At 34.4% G+C, this 24,863-nt stretch overlaps 1 protein-coding gene across 1 annotated transcript in view; it reads right to left on the reverse strand.

Moving 5' to 3' along the window:
• Positions 1-24,863, reverse strand: part of ADAM2 (ADAM metallopeptidase domain 2) — a 135,674-nt gene that overhangs the window by 15,795 nt on the left and 95,016 nt on the right. Inside the window, exons 16-17 of the mRNA XM_046648810.1 lie at positions 22,131-22,236; positions 9,165-9,348 (exon numbers count right to left, since the gene is read on the reverse strand). Coding sequence (XP_046504766.1) covers positions 9,165-9,348; positions 22,131-22,236 — 290 coding nt within the window. The remainder of the gene's footprint in view (positions 1-9,164; positions 9,349-22,130; positions 22,237-24,863) is intronic.

The following is a 24,863-nucleotide window of genomic DNA, read 5'->3' on the forward strand; positions in this document are numbered from 1 at the left end:
CATAATAGTAAAGTTGGCAAATAGGAATGATAAGGAAAGAATACTCAGGGAAGTAAGGAAAAAAAAGAGAATAACCTATAAAGGAGCCCCTATCAGACTGTCAGCGGATTTCTCTACAGAAACCCTACAAGCTAGGAGAGAATGGAGTGACACATTCAAAGCTTTAAAGGATAAAAATCTTCAGCCAAGAATACTCTATCCAGCAAGAATTTCCTTCAGATATGAGGGAGAAATTAAATCTTTTCCAGACAAACAAAAGTTAAGGGAATTTGTAACTAAAAGCCCTCCATTACAAGAAATCCTCAAGAAGGCTCTCATACTTGAAAAAAGAAAAAAGGGAGAAAGGGGACACAATCCACAGACTAGGGAGACCGATGGATAGAACCAGAACAGGATAGCAAATATTCAACTATAGCATTAGGGTAAAAATAAGGAAACTACCAAAACAAGGACGATCTTAGCACTCTAACTACAAATTAATAAGACGAGTTGGAATAAAAAATGAAAATAATTATTTAGGAGGGGAAGAGCAAAGGGTCTAAATCAGTATTGGTCGGGTAAGTAAGAGACCACCAGAGAATAGACTATATTATACACGAGATTCTAAATACAAACTTCAAGGTAGACACTAAAATAAAGTACAGAACAGAGTCACAAATCATAGATAGCGAAAAATCTAAGAAACCCAGCATAAGAAATTGCAGTATTAAATGGGTAGTCTAAAGCACACAGGAAAAGAAACACAGAAAAACAAGATAATGAGCGACAGATTGACAGCATTAAGTCCACATGCATCAATAATCACTCTCAATGTGAACGGATTGAACTCTCCAATAAAAAGACACAGAGCGGCAAAATGGATTAAAGAACAAGATCCAACAATTTGTTGCCTCCAGGAAACACACCTCAGCCCCAAGGACAAACACAGACTCAGGGTGAAGGGGTGGAGGACAATACTTCAAGCAAATAGCAAGGAAAAAAAGGCAGGTGTTGCAATTCTCATATCAGACCAAGTGGATTTCAAAATAAGACAGGTAAAGAGAGACACAGAGGGACAATATATAATGATCAAAGGGACACTTCATCAAGAAGAAATAACGCTTATAAATATCTATGCACCCAACACAGGAGCACCAAGATTCATAAAGCAACTATTAACAGACCTAAAGGAAGATGGTAAAAACAACACAATAATAGTAGGGGACCTCAACACCCCACTCACATCAATGGACAGATCATCCAGACAGAAAATCAACAAGGAAATAGTGGAGCTGAATGAAAAACTAAAACAATTGGACTTAATAGACATATATAGATCACTCCACCCTGAAGGAGCTGAATACACATTCTTCTCAAGTGCACATGGAACATTCTCTAGGATAGACCATATGTTGGGAAACAAGGCAAGCATCTACAAATTTAAAAAAATTGAAATAATAACAAGCATCTTCTCAGATCATAGTGCTATAAGGCTAGAAATTAATTACAAGAAAAAAGCGGAGAAAGGCACAAAGATGTGGAGACTAAACAACACACTACTGAACAAGCAATGGATCATTGAAGAAATTAAAGAAGAAATAAAAAAATACCTGGAAACAAATGAAAATGATAGCATGCCATACCAACTCATATGGGATACAGCAAAAGCTGTATTAAGAGGAAAATTCATCACAATACAGGCACATCTTAACAAACAAGAAAAATCCCAAATAAGCAACCTTAAAGCACACCTAACTGAACTAGAGAAAAAAGAACAAATGAAGCCCAAAGTCAGCAGAAGGAGAGAAATAATAAAAATCACAGCAGAAATAAATACTATTGAAATGAAAAAGGCAGTAGAAAGGGTCAATGAGACAAAGAGCTGGTTTTTTGAGAAGATAAATAAAATTGACAAACCATTAGCCAGACTTACAAAGAAAAAAAGGGAGAAAGCTCAAATAAACAAAATCAGAAATGAGCGAGGAGAAATAACAACAGACTCTGCAGAAATACAACAGATTATAAGAGAATACTACAAAAAACTATATGCCAACAGAATGGACAACCTAGAGGAAATGGATAAATTCTTGGACTCCTACAATCTCCCAAAGCTCACTCAAGAAGAGGCAGACAATTTGAACAGACCAATCACAAGGAAAGAGATTGAAACAGCAATCAAAAACAGCCCAAAGAATAAAATCCCAGGACCAGATGGCTTTCCTGGGGAATTCTACCAAACTTTCAGAGAGGATTTAATACCTATCCTTTTCAGGCTATTCCAAAAAATTAGGGAAGATGGAACACTTCCTAACACATTCTATGAGGCCAACATCACGCTGATACCAAAACCTGACAAGGACACCACAAAAAAAGAGAACTACAGGCCAATATCACTGATGAACATTGATGCAAAAATTCTAAACAAAATTTTGGCAACCAGAATTCAGCAATTCATCAAAAGAATCATACATCAGGATCAGGTGGGATTCATAGCAGGGACACAGGGATGGTTCAACATCCGCAAATCAATCAACGTGATACACCACATCAACAAACTGAGGAATAAAACCCACATGATCATCTCAATAGATGCAGAGAAGGCATTTGACAAGACCCAACAGCCATTTATGATAAAAACTCTGAATAAAATGGGCATAGAAGGAAACTACCTCAACATAATAAAGGCCATATACGACAAACCCATAGCCAACATCATACTCAATGGGCAAAAACTGAACACCATCCCCCTGAAAACAGGAACGAGACAAGGATGCCCTCTATCACCACTCTTATTTAACATAGTACTGGAGGTCCTGGCCAGAGCAATCAGGCAAGGAAAAGGAATAAAAGGAATCCAAATAGGGAGGGAAGAAGTGAAACTCTCGCTGTTTGCAGACGACATAATCTTATATATAGAAAACCCCAAAGAATCCACTGGAAAACTGTTAGAAGTAATCAACAACTACAGCAAAGTTGCAGGGTATAAAATCAATTTGCATAAATCAGTAGCATTTCTATACTCCAGTAATGAACCAACAGAAAAAGAACTCAAGAATACAATACCATTCACAATCGCAACAAAAAGAATAAAAAACCTTGGGGTAAATTTAACTAAGGAAGTGAAGGACCTATATAATGAAAATTACAAGGCCTTTCTGAGAGAATTGGATGACGACATAAGGAGATGGAAAGACATTCCATGTACATGGATTGGAAGAATAAACATAGTTAAAATGTCCATTCTACCTAAAGCAATCTACAGATTCCACGCCATCCCAATCAGAATCCCAATGACATTCTTTACAGAATTAGAACAAAGAATCCTAAAATTCATATGGGGCAACAAAAGACCCCGAATTTCTAAAGCAATCCTGAGAAAAAAGAACAAAACGGAAGGCATCACAATCCCTGACTTCAAAACATACTACAAAGCTACAGTAATCAAAACAGCATGGTACTGGTACAAAAACAAGTGCACAGATCAATGGAACAGAATTGAAAGCCCAGAAATAAAACCACACATCTATGGACAGCTTATCTTCGACAAAGGAGCTCAGGGCATACAATGGAGAAAAGAAAGTCTTTTCAACAAATGGTGCTGGGAAAACTGGAAATCCACATGTAAAAGAATGAAAATTGACCATTCTTTTTCACCATTCACAAAAATAAACTCTAAATGATCAAAGACCTAAAGGTGAGACCTGAAACCATAAGGCTTCTGGAAGAAAACGTAGGCAGTACACTCTTTGGCATCAGTATTAAAAGGATCTTTTCGGACACCATGCCTTCTCAGAGAAGGGAATCAATAGAAAGAATAAACAAAGGGGACTTCATCAGATTAAAGAGCTTCTTCAAGGCAAATGAAAACAGGATTGAAACAAAAACAACCCACTATCTGGGAAAAAATATTTGCAAGTCATATATCTGACAAAGGCTTAATATCCATAATATATAAAGAACTCTCGCAACTCAACCACAAAACATCAAACAACCCAATCAAAAAATGGGCTGGAGACATGAACAGACATTTCTCCAAAGAAGATATACTGATGGCCAATAGGCACATGAAAAGATGCTCATCATCGCTGATCATCAGGGAAATGCAAATCAAAACTACACTAAGATATCACCTTACACACCCATTAGAATGACAAAAATATCTAAAACTAATAGCAACAAATGTTGGAGAGGTTGCGGAGAAAAAGGAACCCTCATACACTGCTGGTGGGAATGCAAACTGGTGCAGCCACTATGGAAAACAGTATGGAGATTCCTCAAAAAACTAAAAATAGAACTACCATACGATCCAGCCATCCCACTACTGGGTATTTATCCAAAGAGCCTGAAGTCAGCAATCCCAAAAGTCCTGTGCACCCCAATGTTCATTGCAGCACTGTTTACAATAGCCAAAATGTGGAAGCAACCTAAGTGCCCATCAACAGACGAATGGATAAAGAAGATGTGGTACATATATACAATGGAATACTACTCAGCTGCAAAACAGAACAAAATCATTCCATTTGCAATAACATGGATGGACCTTGAGAGAATTATGTTAAGTGAAATAAGCCAGCGAGAGAAATATAATCTGTGTATGACTCCACTCATATGAGGAATTTAAAACTATGGACCAACAACAGTTTAGTGGATACCAGGGGAAAGGTGGGGTGGGGGGTGGGCACAAAGGGTGAAGTGGTGCACCTACAACATGACTGACAAACATTAATGTACAATTGAAATTTCACAAGATCGTAACCTATCAGTAACTCAATAAAAAAAAATAATAATTTAAAAAAAAAATCTACCTAGGTCTATAGCCTCTATGCCTGGGAAAGGCGCCCAAGGTTTAATTCCTGGGCAATGCTATGTACACTGATCCTGGATCAGGACCCTAATGCAGACCCTACAGGTACCAGTTCCTGCCTCTTAGTCTAGAAGATGGAGCATCTGCTTGAGCACTGGGGCTTTAGAAAGCTAACAGAATAGGCTATAGGAGTGCCTGTTGTTAATGCTTGTCTCTTTAATAAACTCTGTAGAGTGGAAAAAAAAAAAAGAATGTAAAGTAGTGGTAAACAGTACGAAAGTTCCTCAAAAAATTAAACCGAATTACCATACGATCCAGTAATTCTACCTCTAGGTATATAAGCAAGACAACTGAAAGCAGGGATTTTAACAGACATTTGTACACCAATGATGATAGCAGCATTATTTACAATAGCCAAATGTTGAAACAAATCAAATTTCCATTGATGGATGCATGGATAAACAACATATAGTATAAACATGCAATGGAATATTATTCAGCCTTAAAAAAGAATGAAACTTTGATACAGGCAACAACATGGATGAATGTGAAAACATTATGCCAGGTGAAATAAGCCAGACTCAAAGGGACAAATATTGTATGATTCTACCTGTATGAGGTATCTAGAATATTTAAATTCATAAAGACAGACAGTAGAATAGTGATTACCAGGGACTGTGAAGAGGTGTCCTTGGGGAGTTATAGTTTATAGTTTACAGAGTCTCACTTTGGGATGATGAAAATTTTCTAGAAATGGATAGTGATGATGGTTGCACAATAATGTGAATGTACTCATCTCCCTGAACTGTACACTTAACAACAGTTAAAGTGGTAAATTTTATGTTATGCATATTTTACCACAAAAAATAGTATGTATTTCATATTCAGTGCTTTAGACACTTGGAAAAGAGGTAAAATCACTAAACTCATGTTATGACTATGGTATATACTGTTATCCATATGAGCCAAGGGCACCCTAAAAAATAGTATATTCAATTCTTTAGTAAATGAGGAATATACTGTCTGAGCAAACTGAATTATTTTCTTTGGTTGACAGCATAAAGGGAAGCATAAAATTTATTTAATACAATAAAGAGATTAAATGTGAATAAAACACAAGTTAAGTCAAATCAATCTAGACAGAAATTTTTTGAAACAATTTGAAATACATTAATTAATAATAAAAAATTTTTAAATAAGAAATAAAGGGGCAACCTTAAGGAACACAGTTTTAAATGTTGTACACATTTGAAAATTAAAATTGATTATGACTGAGTTTCTATTTAGCAAAGTCACTCCCAAGCCTCTACTTCATTTCCATCAATAGTGTGATATACTGATTTATGTATATCTTCAGGGTTTTATTCTTTTATATAACCACACAAATTGTTCATGTTTTAGCAACTTGAAACCAGTTTCTCTTTTCCATTCTGGAAGATGAAGCAAATAAATACTACCCTACGCACATTGAGACATCTTTTCATATCGTAATCTTCTACATTTTTTACTCAAGGAAAAAAGTATAAAACCAAAGAGTTGGAGTGTTCATAATTATCATCATTTCTGTTTTCAGTGGTGATGTCACATTCCTCACGTGTTCCCTTGTGGTTAGCCATAGTGAAGATGCTAGACATTGAGAATTATGGCAGCTGTCTGGGATTTCTTGTTTCCATCATATCCCTTTATGACTCCTTCAGTTGCTCCCTCAGAATCACGCATTGATATTTCCTACTCTCATCTTCCTGAAATATTCTTTTTTTGAGGAAGATTAGCCCTGAGCCAACATCTGCCCCCCATCCTCCTTCTTTTTGCTAAGGAAGATTGGCCCTGAGCTAACATCTGTGCCCATCTTCCTCTATTTTATATGTGGGACACCTGCCACAGCTTGGCTTGATGAGCGGTGCATAAGTCTGTACCCGGGGTCCGAACCAGCAAACCCTGGGCTGTCAAAGTTGAGTGCGCAAACTTAACCACTAAGCCACTGGGCCAGCCCCCTGAAATATTTTAATGAGGATCTGTGCTTATTTATTTTGACAAAACATTTTTAAATCAGGTTTTATGCTTATAATTTCCACTTGAATTTCAACATCAAGATTTTTAAATACAGATCTTAGAAAATTCTTGTTAGATTCCTTTTAGGATTAACTATGTACAAGTAGTTGGTAATTTGTACAATTATTTGTTTATACTTAGTCACTAATCTCTGAGAATTGAAACAATTATGTATAGGATCCAATAACTCTTGCTATTTCTATGTCGACAAAAGGAATTTTGAAATGCCTTGTGATAACGTGTTTATCCTAATCCAAATGAATATTTATATATAAAGTATTTAAAAAACATTGGCAGTCTAATTTGCAGAATACATAAAAATTCTTAGAGCACTAATACACGTGTAGCTTGATCATCTTTTTCTAATAGAAATATATGATTTATATGAAGCCAAAGTTTTGTGACCACTTCTCAAAATCTCTACCCAGCCCCTCTACCTCCCTACCTTGGAAGAGCAACATCTCCAACATCATTATGTATTGCTTTTTTTTCTTTTGCTGAGGAAGATTCTCCCTGAGCTAACATCTGTGCCAATATTCCTTTATTTCATATGTGGGTCGCTGTCACAGCATGGCTGATAAGTGATATAGGTCTGCGCCCAGGATCTGAACTCACAAACCCGGGCCACTGAAGTGAAGCATGCCAAACTTAACCATTAGGCCATGGGGCTGGTCCTCTGAATTGCTTTTTTAATGTTGAACAGTAGCATGTTTTAAAGCTGCTGAAGTAGATGACTATTTGATGAAGCATCACCTTGGTTATGAATACTTTAGCACAGTGGTGACTGCCAAATATCCCTGTTCACTAACGGCGGTGAATAAATATGGCATGCACCCTTTTTTTCCCTTAGCTCTTTCCAATAATCCTTGAACTGTGGGATAGTTGGAGTTCCATAAACCATCTCGAAAGCATAAGAAAGAGTATCACTGTAGAGGACCTATTGCTGAAAACTAGACTGAGTCATGATCGTTGATGCCTTGGTAGAAGCCCACATTTCTCTGGATGGGCAATCTCCTCAATTTTTTCACATGGTGAGGAAAAATAAACCATAAACTGTTTAGGCCATACTTGGTGGTTCTTGTTTCTTGTGCAATTCCTAACTCATACAGACTAGATGTTAGATTGTTTAGAAATAACAGAGAGCTAAAAATTAAAGAGTTTAGGCAATAATTTGGGAAATATTTTGCAAAGTAAATTTCAGGAAAGCAAAATTATAAAAGTTTTAAAATGACTGAATTTTTATTTGAGAATGCTGACAATTTTTCTTTTGTATCCCTTTTTACTTCTCAATTTTCTAACTGAATGTTAGTAAAATTAGGCTGAATTAGGGCTTCAATATGTAAGGCAAATGTCTCCATAATTATCAGATAAAAATAATATATTTTAAATATGTATACATTTATAATGATATACAATTAAGATGTAAAAAATTGTGAGATTTCATTTATACCTGGTTACAACCAAAACATGGAATTTTTACTCCTCTTTCACAAAATGACATCTTCTGCTTTCAAGTCAGTTATAGTTTACCTTTCCCTCAGTTCTTCAATAAGTGATTTAAATAAATGATTTATTTCTTATTAGACCAAAGATGTTTTATAATTTAAAATTTGGACATGAGAATAATTTGAGCTTGAGCTTTGTTGTGAATTTATGTATGTATACATAAGTAGTATATATTTCACAGAGGAAAAAATCTAAGACAGAAAATGTTGATACATATTCATATGTACTACATGGAATGATAAAAGAGTAATATCAGATAAGAGGATGGATTATTTTTGGAAAAATTTACAGTTAATATGGCTAGATAAGTATTCAATATTTGTGTATATATGTATATAAATAAAGAGTTCTTGTAAGGCTCATGAAAATGGAAAAAGTAGTTACATCTCAGATATGTGTCCTTGATTGATTTTTGCTTTACACTGTGCGTTCTTTATTATTTTGATTGCTAAAATGGGCATATATTATTTTAACAGCTTTTCTAAAGTAATTATATTGAAAGATAATTCATGACATTAAAAGTACTATCTGTGTAATACAAGATAATTTAGTAAAATACAGTGAATTAACAGTATGATTCTCAATTCAGTGAATATACATAATTTCCACAAAAATGTCCTAAATAGCCAATGAAATATTCTAGTGATATCATCTATGCATGAACGTAGATTACATTTTTTTCTCCTTAAACTTTTTCTTATTTTCAAAATGTTCTACTTTTGAAATCAAATGTGCACTTAAATTATAAGGAAAAACCAAATATGCGTTTTAAAAATAGAATATAAAATGTTAGGAAGTTATTTGGGAATAAAAGACTACATACCTTATTTTTGCCACAAGTAGTTCCATCTTTTACCCACATCTTTGGGCTCTCTTTATAATCGTGTGGAAACTCCAATGCGATGCAGATGTCTCCCTGTACATTGGTGTAAATAGTACTGGCATTTGGAACACTAACTAGAAATTCTTTGTGATACTTACATATTAATTTTCCACATTGAAGATCCCTATAATTTACCAATAAATGAAAATCATTAGTTTTCAATACAGAGAATATCATTTCTAAAGCAAAAATATTTAAAGCATTGAAAGTTTGCAAAAAGATTTATGTAATTGTGAAACACCAAAAAAAAGGGCCTTGCCTGCAATGTTAATAATAACTGAACATTTTAATAATTATGAACTACTTGCTAGCTAGCCTGATCACTTTTTTGTAAATATTTCTTCATTCTTTTCTTGATTCTTTGTTTTGTTTTTTGAGGAAGATCAGCCCTGAGCCAACATCTGCTGCCAATTCTCCTCCCTTTGCTGAGGAAGACTTGTCCTGATCTAACATCTGTGCCCATCTTCCTCTACTTTATATCTGGGATGCCTACCACAGCATGGCTTGACAAGGGATGCCACGTCAGCACCTGGATCCGAACCAGCAGATCCCAGGCCTCAGAAGCAGAAGGCATGCACCCAACCGCTACGCCATCGGGCTGGCCCCTGATTCTTAAACATAATCAATTTCAAGCTTATTCAATCCTAAAAATTTAATAAAGTGTATCTAATTACCAGTCTTATTGGATTTCCTTTTCAGTTTTTCAAACATAATGCCTACTTTCATCATTATGGGTCCCAAACTGACAGGACAATGAGACCCATACTCAAGCATTATATGCAACAAATATTAAAATAAAATCACTAAGATACATCATAATGATACTGCTGTAAACCACAGAAAAAAAAATCATGAAATTAACCAGAAAATGAAAAAGGATTAACAGCAAAGATCAATAATACAACCTAAGATTCACTTTCCAACAGAAACAATGGAAACCAAAAGATTACTGAATGACAGATTCAAAGGTAAATCAAACTAACTACTGCCTTTCCATTCTCTCTGCAGAGAAAATGTCTTTTGAAATGAACTATGGTGTTTTCAGACAATAATTAGGAAAACTTGTCACCAGCAGTCCTGGACTAAAGAAAATGTAAACTGAGTTCTTCCCATTGAAAGGAATTTATCTTAGATGTAAACTTGTAGAAGTACAAAATACATATAGCTATCAGATTGGAGAAGTTGTTTGTATTCCTAGTTAGATGAGAGTGTTTATCTTGGGTCACTGCTAGATTTTGTGATAAATCAGACACAAAATAAATAAAATGGCATAGATAAATCTGAATGAGGAGGCTATGAGAGAGAGAAGATACAATTAAATCATCTTCCCCCAAAACAAGTATAAAACTGAGCAAATTTGTCAAAACAACCATTCCAGCGCTAGGAAAACGGATCAAAGTAAACAATAAATTGAAAAGCATTTATGAACAGATGCTATAAAATCAAATAAGAATAGTGAGAGGCTGTAGTCTTTTTGCCTGAGTCTGTTCCCTTGCCCTCTCCCAGGTCAGCTGGGGCTGTCATTTTACTAGGGCAGGGCTGGCCATGAAAACCAATAAATTCAATGCCAGAAGGGTCATTCTTTTTTTTTTTTTTTTTTTTTTTTGCTAGGGAAGATTTTCCCTGAGCTAACGTCTGTTGGAAATTTTCCTTTTCTTTTTTTTTGTTTTTTTTTATATGGGCCACCTCCACAGCATGGCCACTGACAGATGAGTGGTGTGGTTCTATGCCTGGAAACTGAACCTTGTACAGTGAAATGGAGCATACTGAACTTTAACCACTAGGCCACTGGGGCTGGCCACAGAGGGGTCACTTGTGATTTGGTGCAGAGAGAAAAAAAAAACTCATCCAGCATCACTTTGAATAAAAGTAGCAAAGTTGGTAGGGAATGAATCTAAAACCAGTAGCACTGTTAGCCTAAGGGTGAGGTCCCATTTGTGGTTAGTGACAGACCAGTCAGAAATTAAAGGCATGATCCTGGAAATGACAGCTCCATAAAGGGTGGTGATGAGCTCTTTTTACACCACATCCTTGGCTGACTGGAAGGCTACATGCATGTGCCAGGATACTTGAGAAAGACTGATGGGAGGCAACACTGGAGGAAACTTTAAATTTGCCTAAATCTAAATGTGTTTTCCAATTCATAAACAGAGCTATCACAAAGAAAAACCAAAGGCCAAATGAATTCCACGGTGAATTCCATGAAATATATAAAGAAAATATAATATTAATTCTACACAAGCTTTTATAGAAAATGATAAGGATAAAACACTGTCCAACTCATTCTATGAGGCAAATATTATCCTGATATCAGAGCCAAGCAAAGATATCACAATATAATGAACATAGGCAAAAAAATCCTTGACAAAAAATCAGCAAATCAAATCTAGAACTATATAAAAGTAATTTATACACCATGACTAAGTGGGATTTACTCAGGAATGCAAGACTGGGTTCATATCTAAGAGCCATTTCATAGAATATAGGGGGGGAAACACATAATCATCTCAAAGAATGCAGAATAAGCATTTCATAAAATTCAGCACTGATTCATGATGAACATTCTCATCTAAATAGGAATAGAAAGGAACTTCCTCAAACTGAGAGAGCTATATGTGTAATCTACTAGTGGCACTATGATTACTGTTGAAAGATTGAATGCTATCACCCTTCAATCAGGAACATGACAAACATTTCTATTTCATAACTTTTATGCAATGAGGCAAAGATCTCCTAGATACTATATGGATCTGTACCATGATCTGTAAAAAATACATGAACTGGGCTTCATCAAAATTGAAACCTTTTGCCCTTCAAAAGATGTCATAAGAAAGAAAGACAAAAGATAGCCTGAGAGAAAATATTTACAATTCATATATCTTATAAAGATTATATTCTGAATATGTAAACTACTTTTACAATTCAATAATATCAACAAAACCCAATTTAAAACTGGGCTATGGATTTGTCAAGACATTTCACCAAAGACAACATGCAAATACCTAATACTCACATAAAAGAGTGGTCATTTCATAAATCAATAGGTAAACGCAAATTAAAACCAGAATGAGATGCTTCAGAATGGCAAAAAGCAAAAAGCAAGAAAACCAAAAGTCCTGACAATACCAAATGTTGCTGAGGATGTAGAGAAGCTAGAACTCCCATACGCTGTTGATAGAAATGTACAATGTCACAGTCACTCTGGAAAATATTTGGATATGTTTAAAGTGTTAAACATACACTTTCCATATGACCCAGCAATTCCACTGCTAAGTGTACATCCAAGTGAAATGAAAAAAAATGTATATCAACACAAAGACTTATACCTTTATCACTTGTTGTATCCCACGAGAAACAAATATATGGCTTTACAAAACAAAATATGCACAAGAATGTTCACAGCAGCATTATTCTTAATAGCCCCAAACCAGAAGCATTCTAAATGCCTATCAACTGGTGAATGATAAACAAAATGTTATATCCATACCATATAATATTATTCAGCAATAAAAAGTTATGAACTCCTGATATATGCTACAAAATGGATGACTCAAAAACATTATAACTAAAAGAACCAGACAAAAAGACTACATATTGTATGATTTTTCTTATACAAAATTTCCAGAAAAGGCAAATGCATGAAGATAAAAGACAAGTCCCTGGTTGCTTGTGGCTGGGATCAGAAGTCAGGATTGATTCCAAATTGGCACAAAGGGAAATTTAAAGGGATTCTGAATTCTGGAGTTTGCACTTCTATAAATATATCACAAAATGAGTAAAATATCCCTTTAAAACATAGTAATTACTTTTTAGCTAAGTGATTTTTATCTTAAAGTTCTTTAAAATTTTGTACAACAGCTACAAAAAGAGTTTGGAAGTCATGTCTCCTGTTATTACAAGAAAAAGCTGAACAAACTGAAATCGGTGACTTTTCTTGTACCCATCAGAGAACTGAGGTTATAGAGAAAACCACCTACATAAATCTGGAAAGCTAAGTACATGGAGAAAAAATAATTACAGCACCTGCAATTTGTGTACCTGGAGCAGAAATTGCTGAACTACATAAGCCTGTAGGAATATATATACTGATTTTGACAAATTGCTGGAGACCTAGTGGGGACTAATGTGAGAATGAGAAGCTCCCAGGGAGCACAGTCATAAGGCACCACCATATTTTTACATGCCTTTTCTCCAGGAACTCTCCATATAGACCTTGCAGGGAAAAGAAAAGAGTAACCATTGTAAAACCTTCCCAGACCCTTCTTCATCACAAAGGCTTAATCTGCAGGTGGAAGGACTTTATCAGAGGGCAATTTGGAAACATTATCCCTAGCTGGGGAAAGGGAATTCCATTCCACTCTAGCCAACTCCACTCTTCCTGTCTTACCTAAGAAAAAATAATAAATAAAGTCATAATCAATAATACTGAAATTTCTAAGAAAATAGTTGGGAATGCTGTAGCTGTGGCAGGGACTAGAGGATGTGACCATGGGAGGGGAAGCTGTATACCTAAGAGTGACAGAAACACTTCTGAAAGCCACTCCTTTGAGATACAGGCACATTTAAAGACCGAGGCTTATATGAAAACAAGAGAAGGTCCCCTGCCCACACCCTACCACTATACTAACAAGTCTCCTGTAACAATAAAAGTGGATTACATCTGGAAAAACTGCAAGACACATACTCCCTCTGAGGGGCAGAACAAAAGGAAGCCTCAATTCTAAGAGAGGAGGAGGAAACTACCCTACTAGAGAAATTTGAAGATTCTGGTACTTATAACTACAACAAACATTAGACACAGCCCCTAAAAAGATTAACATAAATCCTCACAGTTAAGGCGTATTTACCTCAGTGCCTATTACCCAAATTAACATGCTCAACTTTCAACAAAAAAAAGTACAAGACTTGTGAAAAGGCAAGAAAAAAACACAGTCTAAAGAGACAAAGCAAGCATCAGAACCAAATCAAATATAAAACAGACGTTGAGATTGTTAGATACGAAATTTAAAATAACTATGATTAATATCTTAAAAGCTCTAAAGGCAAAAGTTGACAACATGAAAGACCAGAGAGAAAATATCATCAAAGATATGGACACTGTAAGAATTAACTATAGGAGTCAAAAGGAAATGATAGCAAAAAAAGTGACAGAAATGAAGGATGCCTTCCAAGGGCCCATCAATAAAACTCAATCAAAACAGCAGAAGAAAGACTTAATGAAATCAGTGATAGGTCAGTAGAAACTTCTTCTCAAACTGAAACATCATGATAAAAAATAGCAGAAAAAAAACAAAATAGAAAATCCAAGAACTATAGGACAATATCAAAAAGTGTAATGTACTTATAATAAGAAATGAAGAAGAAGAAGAAGAAATAGAATGGGAAAGAAGAAATATTTGAAAAAACAATGGCCAAGATTTTTCCAAAATTATTGACATACATGAAACCACAAATGCAAGAAACTCAGAGAACACTAGGCAGCATAAATACCAAAACAAAAACCACCCACAAAAATATCACGTTCAAACTGAGGAAAACCAAAGCCGATGAGAAAATCTTGAAGGCAACTAGTTTGGGCTCACATCTTACTTACAGAGGAACAAGGATAAGAATTACAGTAGACTTTTCATCAAAAACTTGCAGTTAACAAGCAAGTGGAAGAAAGTTTTAAGTGTTGAAAGAAAAAAATCTAACTCATAATTTTGTGTCCTGTGAAATTATCCTTCAAAATTTAGGGAGAAATAATCTTTCTCAGAAAAACAGGAAGTAATAGAATCCTTTGCCAGCAGATCTGTCTTGCAAGAAATGTTAAAAGAAGGTCTTGAGGCAGAGGAAAGTGACATGATTCAGAAACCTGGATCTGCATTAAGAAAGGAAGAGTATCAGAAAATGAATAAATAAAAGAAAAATGTTTTATTTTTCTTATTCTTAACTGAACTAAAAGATAGCTGTCTACTTAAAGCAATAATACAAAGAACGTATTGGCTATTTATAGTACATGATAATTAAAATGAATAACAGTGATGTTGCAGGGGACTGGACAGAGGAATTGGGATACTCTTATAATACGCCTGCACTACACATGAAGTAGTACACTGTTATTAAGGTGGACTATTACTATATTATATATTGTTACATTTGAAGACAGAAGATACGAGTCCAACTATATCAATAATCACTTTTATTGGTAATGGTCTAAACAACCTATTAAAAGCCAGACATTGTCAGAGTGGATAATAAAAAAATGACCTAAAGTCGGTTTAACATCTGAAAAACAAATAATGTAATATGCTATATGAATAGAAGAATGGACAAAAAATATAGAATCATGTCAATAGATAAATGAAAAGACTTTGAAAAAATACAATCACCATTCAAGATTAAAAACTCTCAAAAAAGTAGGAAGGCAGGGGAACTTTCTCAATCAGATAAAGAGTATCCAAAAAACCCTAACAATAACAAAAGAGTTAACAATAAACTTAATGGTGAAAAGCTGAATTTTTCCCATAAAATTGGGAGTAAGCAAGTGTCTCTTCTTTCTACACTTGTATTTCAACATTTTAATGGATATGTACACAGTGTAATCAAGCAAGAAAAACAAATTAAAGACATCCCAATTGGAAAAGAATAAATAATTCAGATATTATTTGCAGATGACACAATCCTGGTCATAGAAATGCTAATAAACTCATGGCAAAAAAAGAAAAAGTTTAGGAAAATCACACAATATAAAAGATCAATATAAAATATTATTTGAATTATTATTATTATTATATGTCAGTAAAGAACAATGTGAAAATGAAATTTAGAAAGCCATTCTATTTACAATATTTTCAAAAGTAGAATGTTTAGGAATACATTTAACAAAATACATGCAACACTTGAACGCTGAAAACTAATAAATGTGGATGAGAAAAAATTAAAGAAGACTGAAATAAATTTAGATATAAATTCCGTATTTATTAATTGAAAACTCAACATTGTTAAGATGGGAATTCACCACACACACACATACACACAAGACACACATATGACACACACACTAATGCACGTAAAACTGATGAACAAGGAGGGGTAGAGTTTGTAAATTTACCAGAGCCAATTTCCTGGTTTTGATATTGTTCTACAGATAAGATATATATGATATAAGTCATATAAAATGTTACCATTTGGGAAAACCAGGTGAAGGGTACAAGAGACCTCTCTATTCTCTCTCTACTATTTTTGCAGCTTCCCATGAATCCTCAATTAGTTCAGAATAAAAAGATACAAAGGTAAAACTCAACGGTAGGAAGACTAAACCATTGCAAATACAATAGAAAAAAATTTGAACAGATTCACTACACAGGAAGATACCCACATTGGAAAATGTGGAAAAATGAACATTGGAAAAATGCTCAAAATAATTGTTAATTAGATAAATTCAAATTAAAACAAAAGTAAGTTACAACTAGAATGACTAAAATGAAATAGACTGACAATACCAAGTAGTAGCACATTTTGGAGAAACTAGACACTTGGATTCTACCAGTGTAAATGTAAAACTGCACAGCCAGTTTGGAAAACAGTTCGGTAGTTCCTTAAAAAGGTTAATATGAACTTATCATACAACTCAGCAATTGTACTCCTATGATTTATCTACATAACATAAATGAAAGTATATCTCACCTGACCTTGAAGGTTTATAGCGGCCTTATTCATAATAGCCAAAAACAATACATAACATAATTGAGAATCAATAAGTTAATGGATAAACTAATTGTATTAATTGTAGCGTATATATAATTCTCCGTGATATTCAGAATTAATCAACAATTAAAAATAAAATAGTAATATAAGAGCAATTTATTTGAACCTCAAAAAATTATCCTAAGTATATTAAATGTAACATAAAAAATTGCGTATTGTAGGATTCCATTTACATGAAGTTTTCGAACAGACTACATTTATCTATAATCATCAAGATAAGGTTGTATGGGACAGAGATTGGAAAGAACGTTTTTGCATGATGGAAATATTAATCAAGTTGTATACCTAAGGTACATTCAATTATTATAGTCTACGTAAATTAAAAAAATAAAATAAAACCAACCAAAATGAAGACAATCAAAAAATTCAACAGGAGTTTACATACTCTATATTTAGTGTGCTTTGTTTATACTTGGACTTTAAACAAAAATTTATAAAGGTAAAACAGTAGTGTTTTCAAGTATTTAACATAAAAATTAAATTTTTAAAAAAATCGTAAGAGGTAGAAAGAGAAAAGATTAATCCATTTCACATACAAGTGTTCAAAAAGTAGTTTTCTTTTGCAAGACCCATGTATACTACGCTGTAGCAAAGAAACTGAACTACATACATTTTAGATAGGAAACTGCATTTTATCTAATGAAGAATAAAAACAAAAACTCTCTTTAAATCCATCACTTCAAATTATTTGAACTCATAGAAATTTGTTAAACATAAATTTAATGTCTATTTACCTTTTAATTGGGTAATTTTAAAATTAAGATTTCAGGCCTAAGTCACATTAATTAATAAAAGTAAATAAATTATATACTGTGGAGTTACTACTATGTCCATCATTTAAGGTATACGCAATGTTTTAACAAAATGGATATCCTCAGAGTTATGTCTGATGGATTAATGTGAGGGTCTGCTTATAGCAGATGTTATACCACAAAATTTTTAACTGCTCCATGAATCCTGTTTGAGGTCTCAAATGCTACCACATAGCCATTGCTACATCAGAGGATTCAACAAATTATCCCACAACAAAAGGGAAGAGGAGACTAATGCCAGCCCATCTACATACCATGTTCTCTAAATAACCTCCTAATCAGTAAATCTTTAGCAATAACAAAAATCTAGGAATCTTGGAGCAATTTTTCTATGGCCTGACTTTTTCTGCCTTTGGACAAAAGAGGGAAATGAAAAAGAGAAAAGTAGCCCCTGACATTCAGATGAAGGTCTGGTATTAACAGCAAGGCCTTGGAGTTGATGCAAGCTGACTTGCACTCATAGGTAGATCATGGTGCTTATGTGCTAACATGGCAATGTCAAGAACACCAACTTTAGGCCAAGTCACTCTGTGACCATGATGATCAAGAAAAAAACAAGCCCGCTCCACAAATTATGTCTGAACATAGAATAACAAAACATAAACATTGTCCAGCGGCAAAATTACTAAACTTCCCTCTCATTCAGCTAAGATGAGTGACTGTTGCTTCCTTACCAATTACACTGTCAGTTTCACTCTAGTCAACCTTCTTCATATTTAAGATTATTAAGATACCCAATCATAGAATTACCTCCATTTCCTAAAAACATCCAATTCAGAGCAAAGATGCACTTCCCGAAACCCTATTGAAAATCACTCAACACAAGCCCAAGTCCTATAATGTCTTAAAAACTCCAAAACTAAGATATCCCACACTTTCCCACAGAGTGCAGTCTCACTGACTACAACATGTAATAAACCAAACTTTTTCAGCATGGGTGTGTTTCTGGCGGTCTTTGGCTGGAAGGCATTAACAAAGAACTTGGTCTGAAAATAATTTCTACTGTTAAAGAGTGGGTAAATGTAGAATACATACACACACACACCCTGAAGGCATTGGAATGTAACTGGAAAGGGAAGGATTATATGGTAAATGAGCCTTAAGAATTGGAACTGCATCATGAGATATTTTAGAATGTGGCTTCTTTTTTTTAAAATTCATGACAGCACATCAATCTTCTTAGCTTGAATAATCAGAGGACAGGATTAAAAGATGGGCCTAATGTCAATTAGATTACTGGAAATTAAGAGAGACTGAGCACTAAAATGTGCATATAAACTTCACCTTAAATCCTGGCTGATCAGTGAACTCAGCAATGTGCACTCATGACTCTAGTGAGTTCATAGAAAGCATCCGAGTAGGCATAAAGAAACGAACAGTGTTTTCTACTGCTTTTCACAGAGAGGTGTTGTTTATAGTATGAGTCAAGCTATGTTAAATCCCTTCCATAACAAAATTATATAGCCTTCAGAAAAGCATAAATGAATGCAAAGTTTCCATTAGGTGTTATTCATAGTATCCAACATAAGGCAAAAAAGTTGCTAGGCTTGCCAAAAATAATTAAAATGTGACATAGTCAAGGAGCAAATAAATCACTAGATACCAATATTAAAATGACACAGATATTGCAATAGGCAGAGAAGCACTTTATAGCAACTAATATAAAAATGTTCAATGACTTAAAGGAAAATATAGGCATAACAGCTAGAATGTTTCCCTTGGTCAGTATACGCTTTTAGCAACTGTGAAACAAACTTCTGTGCATTCTGGGCTTGAGCATATGAGAAAGCAACTTATAAATGTACCAAATGTACTTTGTGGTGTTTAACTGGAAATAAAATTGTCATTATAAATTCATGTTTTAAATACAGAGATATAAACAAATGGATACAGAAATAAATCTGTGATACACGTATGGGGATATATTGCCTGTGTGTTCTAACTCCGTTAACTGAGAGGGCTTAGGGGTAATGAAAACCAGTGGAAGTAAGCATACTTGGTGCCCAGATACTTATTTTCTACTAAAATAAACCTGAGATACTTGGATAAATAGCTGAATCCAGAGCAAGGATAGGAAAAGTACAACAGGAGCCTAGAACATCTTTTTTGTGCTAGAAAAATTCGGAAGTTCTTAAAGAGTCATACAGACTTTTGAAAAAGACATTGTGGCCAACTAGAAGGGACTCTCGCTAGCCAAAATTGAGACAATTTGAAAAAGTATCAAAATAAATAATGGCAGTAATATAGTCTATACTATTGAATAAAATAATTACTGAGTCTGATCTGATTTAAATAAAAAACTGATATAAATAATAGATAAGAACATAAACAAATATAGAGAAGGGAATACTTCTTCCTACGGTAAACTTCTAGCTTAAAGGCAGAGTCAGTAATGGAGGTAGAAAATCGTGAATGTATTTTAAAACTAAGTAGGTGAAACTTTGAAGAAGAACAGAATATGTCCATAGTCTCAATATAATGCCTCACACATACATACTAAACACAAAAGGAAAGAATAACTTTACAATTGAGAGACCTTAAGAAAATTAACTTTACCAAATAATTTAACCTAAAATATCCCAGTATGTAGAGAGGATGGTATGTACCTTTGAAAAATTGCACTTGAGGGTACCATATCATTTCAGTGAGAAGCATGCCAAAATGCATAACATGAATCTAATTATGAAAAATATCAAACAAACCCAAATTTAGGGACATTCTACAAAATAATTAACCTATAGTATTAAAAAAAAACTAAGAAAAAAAAGGAAATGTTCTAGATAAAAGTTTAAAAATACATGACTAATGTTCATAATACTCTGGATTTGCTCCTGAACAAGGTAAAACAGCTATAAATATTTTACTGAGACAACTAATGAAGCTTTATAAGATCCATGTTTGACAGCTACAATATAGCTATGTAAGAAAATAACTTTATTCTCAAGAAAGACACACTGATTTATTTAGGGGTAAATAAGCACAGTATCCAATTTACATTAAAATGGTTTAGAAAAAATCATTTTGAAGAGAGGAGAGTTAAAAATAAAAACAGAAAGATATGGGGCCGGCCCGGTGGCACAGCGGTTAAGTGCACACTTTCCGCTTCGGCAGCCTGGGGTTTGCGGGTTTGGATCCAGGGTGCGGACATGGCACTGCATGGCGAGCCATGCTGTGGTAGGCATCCCACATATAAAGTAGAGGAAGATGGGCATGGATGTTAGCTCAGGGCCAGTCTTCCTCAGCAAAAAGAGGAGGATTGGCACAGAATATTAGCTCAGGGCTAATCTTCCTCAAAAAAAAAAAACCAGAAAGATAAAGCAAAAGGGAAAAATGTAAACAACTGGTAAATCTAGGTAAAGCATATATAGGGAGTCTGTGCTATTCATGCAAACTCTAAGTTTTTTACAGAATTTTTACTGTCAAACCAAGTTTGAAATAATATCAAAATAAAATATTACAATAACAGCAACATTCTAGTTCTAACATATATACTAATTGTCATATTTAATAATTAATGCATATAGCGCATACTATGTGTCACTCCCATTCTAAGTGTTTTTTGTAGAGTATGTAAATTCCATACTGGAATCAGCCTAATGATGTTAGTGCAATTGATATTTGTATTTTACATATCAGAAAAGTGAAGCACATGTCCAAGCTCACACAAGTAGGAAAGCAGCAGAGTTAGGATTTGAAACCAAGATGTCTGGCTGTAGAGTAAATGTTCTTAAACACAGCACTTTACTTCCTGGATAGTAAAAATTCATGCATTTTCATTTCATCACTATAAGAATGGTCATCCTTTGTAAAATTAAAGTGACAGCATGCACAATAAAAATGATCAGTCCTTCTAACTAAAGGGTAATTAATGTACTTATATGTGAATTAAACACTTTGTAGGAGCCAGCCTGGTGGTGCAGTGGCACATGTTCCACTTCGGCTGCCTGAGGAGTCGCCGCTTCGATCCCAGGTGCGGACATGGCAGCGCTTGGCAAGTCATGCTGTGGTAGGCGTCCCACATATAAAAAATTGAGGAAGATTGGAATGGATGTTAGCTCAGGGCCAGTCTTCCTCAGCAAAAAGAGGGAGATTGGCAACAGTTAGCTCAGGGCTAATCTTCCTCAAAAAACAAAAAACACTCTGTAGAAAGGAATAAGGGATAATTTGGATATATGACAAAGAGAGGTACGGACAATCTGTATTTAAGACATTTATAATTGGATTAAATATAGTCTTACTTCATGGTCAGGTAATATTTTGATAATATATAAACTTAATTATGTGGTGGTATTTTCAAATATGAGGCAATAAATAGAGTTTCTGAGATAGATTTCTTAAAACATACTTAGGCTGACATGGTTGGTATCCGTCAGGACCTGAACCACAGTTCCCAGATTGATCAGCCTTAGAATTAAGGTAAGCAAAACACTCTGAAGAACCAAACTCTGCACCTGAAAAAAATATGTGGTTAGTCATATCGAACTTATATTAATTTAAAATAATTAATGAATACATTTAAAATTCTGAAATGGTTTAAAACATATGGTGCAAAATAAGATCATAACATAAAATTGAAAATAAAAACTGCATTTAAGATCACACAAAACCACTTCAATGAAATATTTGAAAATGGAAAGCATTCTTATCTAAAATCGAAACAGATATCTTAGAATTAACCAATTTGTCTTCTAATTTTTAGTAAGTCAAAAGATATATATCTATAAGTATATAAGAAACTTTTTAAACAAATAATTGACTTATTGGTCAATAATCTGCATAAATGTCAAACCACTAAACTTACTACTTTTTACCATAATTTCCTCAGATCAAAAATTTTTGGAGTCACAGTTGTTTCATTTTCACACTCACTATCCAACCTATACACATAATGTGTTTACTTCTCATAAGATCCATCCTCCTTAAAGAGCAGTTTATTCACCATAACCTCCATCAGTTCTATTCTAGTTGAAAGACTAAACCAAAAGCCTTTGATAGGGAGATTTACCACTGCATTACGATGCTGAAGAAAAATGACACACTGTAGGAAGAGGCCCAGTGGACATGTTAGAATCTCAGTTGTAACTCCTAGAGGCAGTAGCAAATTGAAAAGAAGCAGTTGATTTTGTCACAGGGGCTATTTGCAAACCTGGTTATAGCTGAGAAGTCAAAATTAGAAGCTTAGCTATGGAAACAGACCAGTGCTGGTAGACATTAAAAATAGGCAAAAGCTGGAGGATCTTTCATAGCTATAGTGACAAAATTAGACTCAAGGGGCTTCAACATATAGTTTCTTCCCCCCTCAAGGGTTTTTCCTACTTCTAAACATGTGAAGAGAAAGAGATGAAAATATAAAGAGATGACTTCCGTAAAGCAGTGCAGATTTTTCAGCAGTTGTGTCTACATACCTGCCAGGGGAAGGAGTCTCAGTAAATATACCAACTCTCAGCTGAAAACCCTGGAGAGTTATACCCTTGAAATAAGAGTGAACTAGATGTAAACTGAGCCTTATCTAAACTCTAATCAAACTTTAAGAACTATCAGTTTCTGGTTTAATTAAAGTCATAAGTTTCTCATTTTAGATACCTAAAAGAAGAAAAAGTCCTGATTTTATGGCTGCTTCCAAGGTATGTCCTAGATCACCTGGCTCTAGTGGCCAGGGGAGCTTTCATTCCTGGGTCCCATGGGATAGTAATCAGAGACAGTTCCTGGCCAGCTATCCCCTCCAGTGCACAGCCAGATAGCTGATTGAAACACATACTCAGTCCTTCTGTGAAAGAGACACCTTTGATTTTCCTGGAACTTCAGCCTGAGGGGAAGGCATCTGGTTTGCCTCACATCTAGAACCTACTAATGTTCTTTGAGGAGATAAAGTGCAGTGGACATCATGTTTATGCTCTCCCTCTGCCTCACTTCAGCTCACTGGTATCTCCCAGAAAGGAGGCTGTACCCTCAGAATCACATAAGCCATAAGATAAATCTTAATACATATATGTATAGATATCTATAGATATACATATACATAGAGAGTATAATTACATATCCTACAGATATTGTTTCTCTGGTAAAATCCTAGCTAATACAGTCGTGGAACAGAGGGGTCTGTGATGTTTCAATTTGGAGATATTCTCCTCTCTCCTCAGAGGCTTGGTAGCCCAAAGCCAGCAACCTTATGGCTAATGAAGAGGTCTGACGTATTTTGAGCTTTGTTAAAAGCACCATACCCAGAGCACAGTGAATTATCCAAACTTTCACTTACCTAGAAAATCTCTATTCTCAGGGGTTTGTTAGATTTCAAGGAAGAATAATTTGAGAGCAATATCCTTCAAGAATATAGACATAAAAAATCCTCATGAAATCTATAGCCTAATATGCCTTATGAATATTGATTTTAAAAACCTCAACAAAATACTACTAAACTGAATTCTAGAGCATACTAAAAGCACTATACACGATTATTAAGTAGAATTTATTCCTGGAATTCAAGGATGGTTCAATGTACAAAAATAAATCAAATGTCATACAACAAAATAGCAGTATGAAGGTAAAAACCCCACATGATCATGTCAATTGAGGCAGAAAAAACATATGACAAAATTCAACACCTTTTAATGATAAAATCACTCAACTAACTAGAAGTAGAAGGAAGGTACCTCGATATAATAAAAGCAATTTATAAAAAACATAGTTAACATAATACTCAGTGGTGAAAGATTGAAAGCTTTTCCTCTATGATAAGGAACAAGAGAAGGATGCAGGATTTCATTACTTCTATTCAACATAGTCCTGGAAGTGGTAGTCAGAGCAATAGGCAACTAAATGAAATAATAAGCATCTAAACTGGAACAAAAGAAGTAACATTATGTCTGTTAAAGTCTCCACGATCTTATATAAAGATAGAAAACTCTAAATGCTACATACGCAAACTGTTAGAACTAATAAATAAACTCAGCAAAGTTTCAGGATATAAAATTAATGTGAAAATGTGAATGTGAAAATTGTTGCATTTCTATACATTAGTAATGAAAAATACCAAAAGGAAATTAAGTAAACAATTTCATTTACCATCGTATCAAAGAGA

Source organism: Equus quagga, chromosome 22 (assembly GCF_021613505.1).
Source record: "Equus quagga isolate Etosha38 chromosome 22, UCLA_HA_Equagga_1.0, whole genome shotgun sequence".
NCBI classification, from domain to species: domain Eukaryota; kingdom Metazoa; phylum Chordata; class Mammalia; order Perissodactyla; family Equidae; genus Equus; species Equus quagga.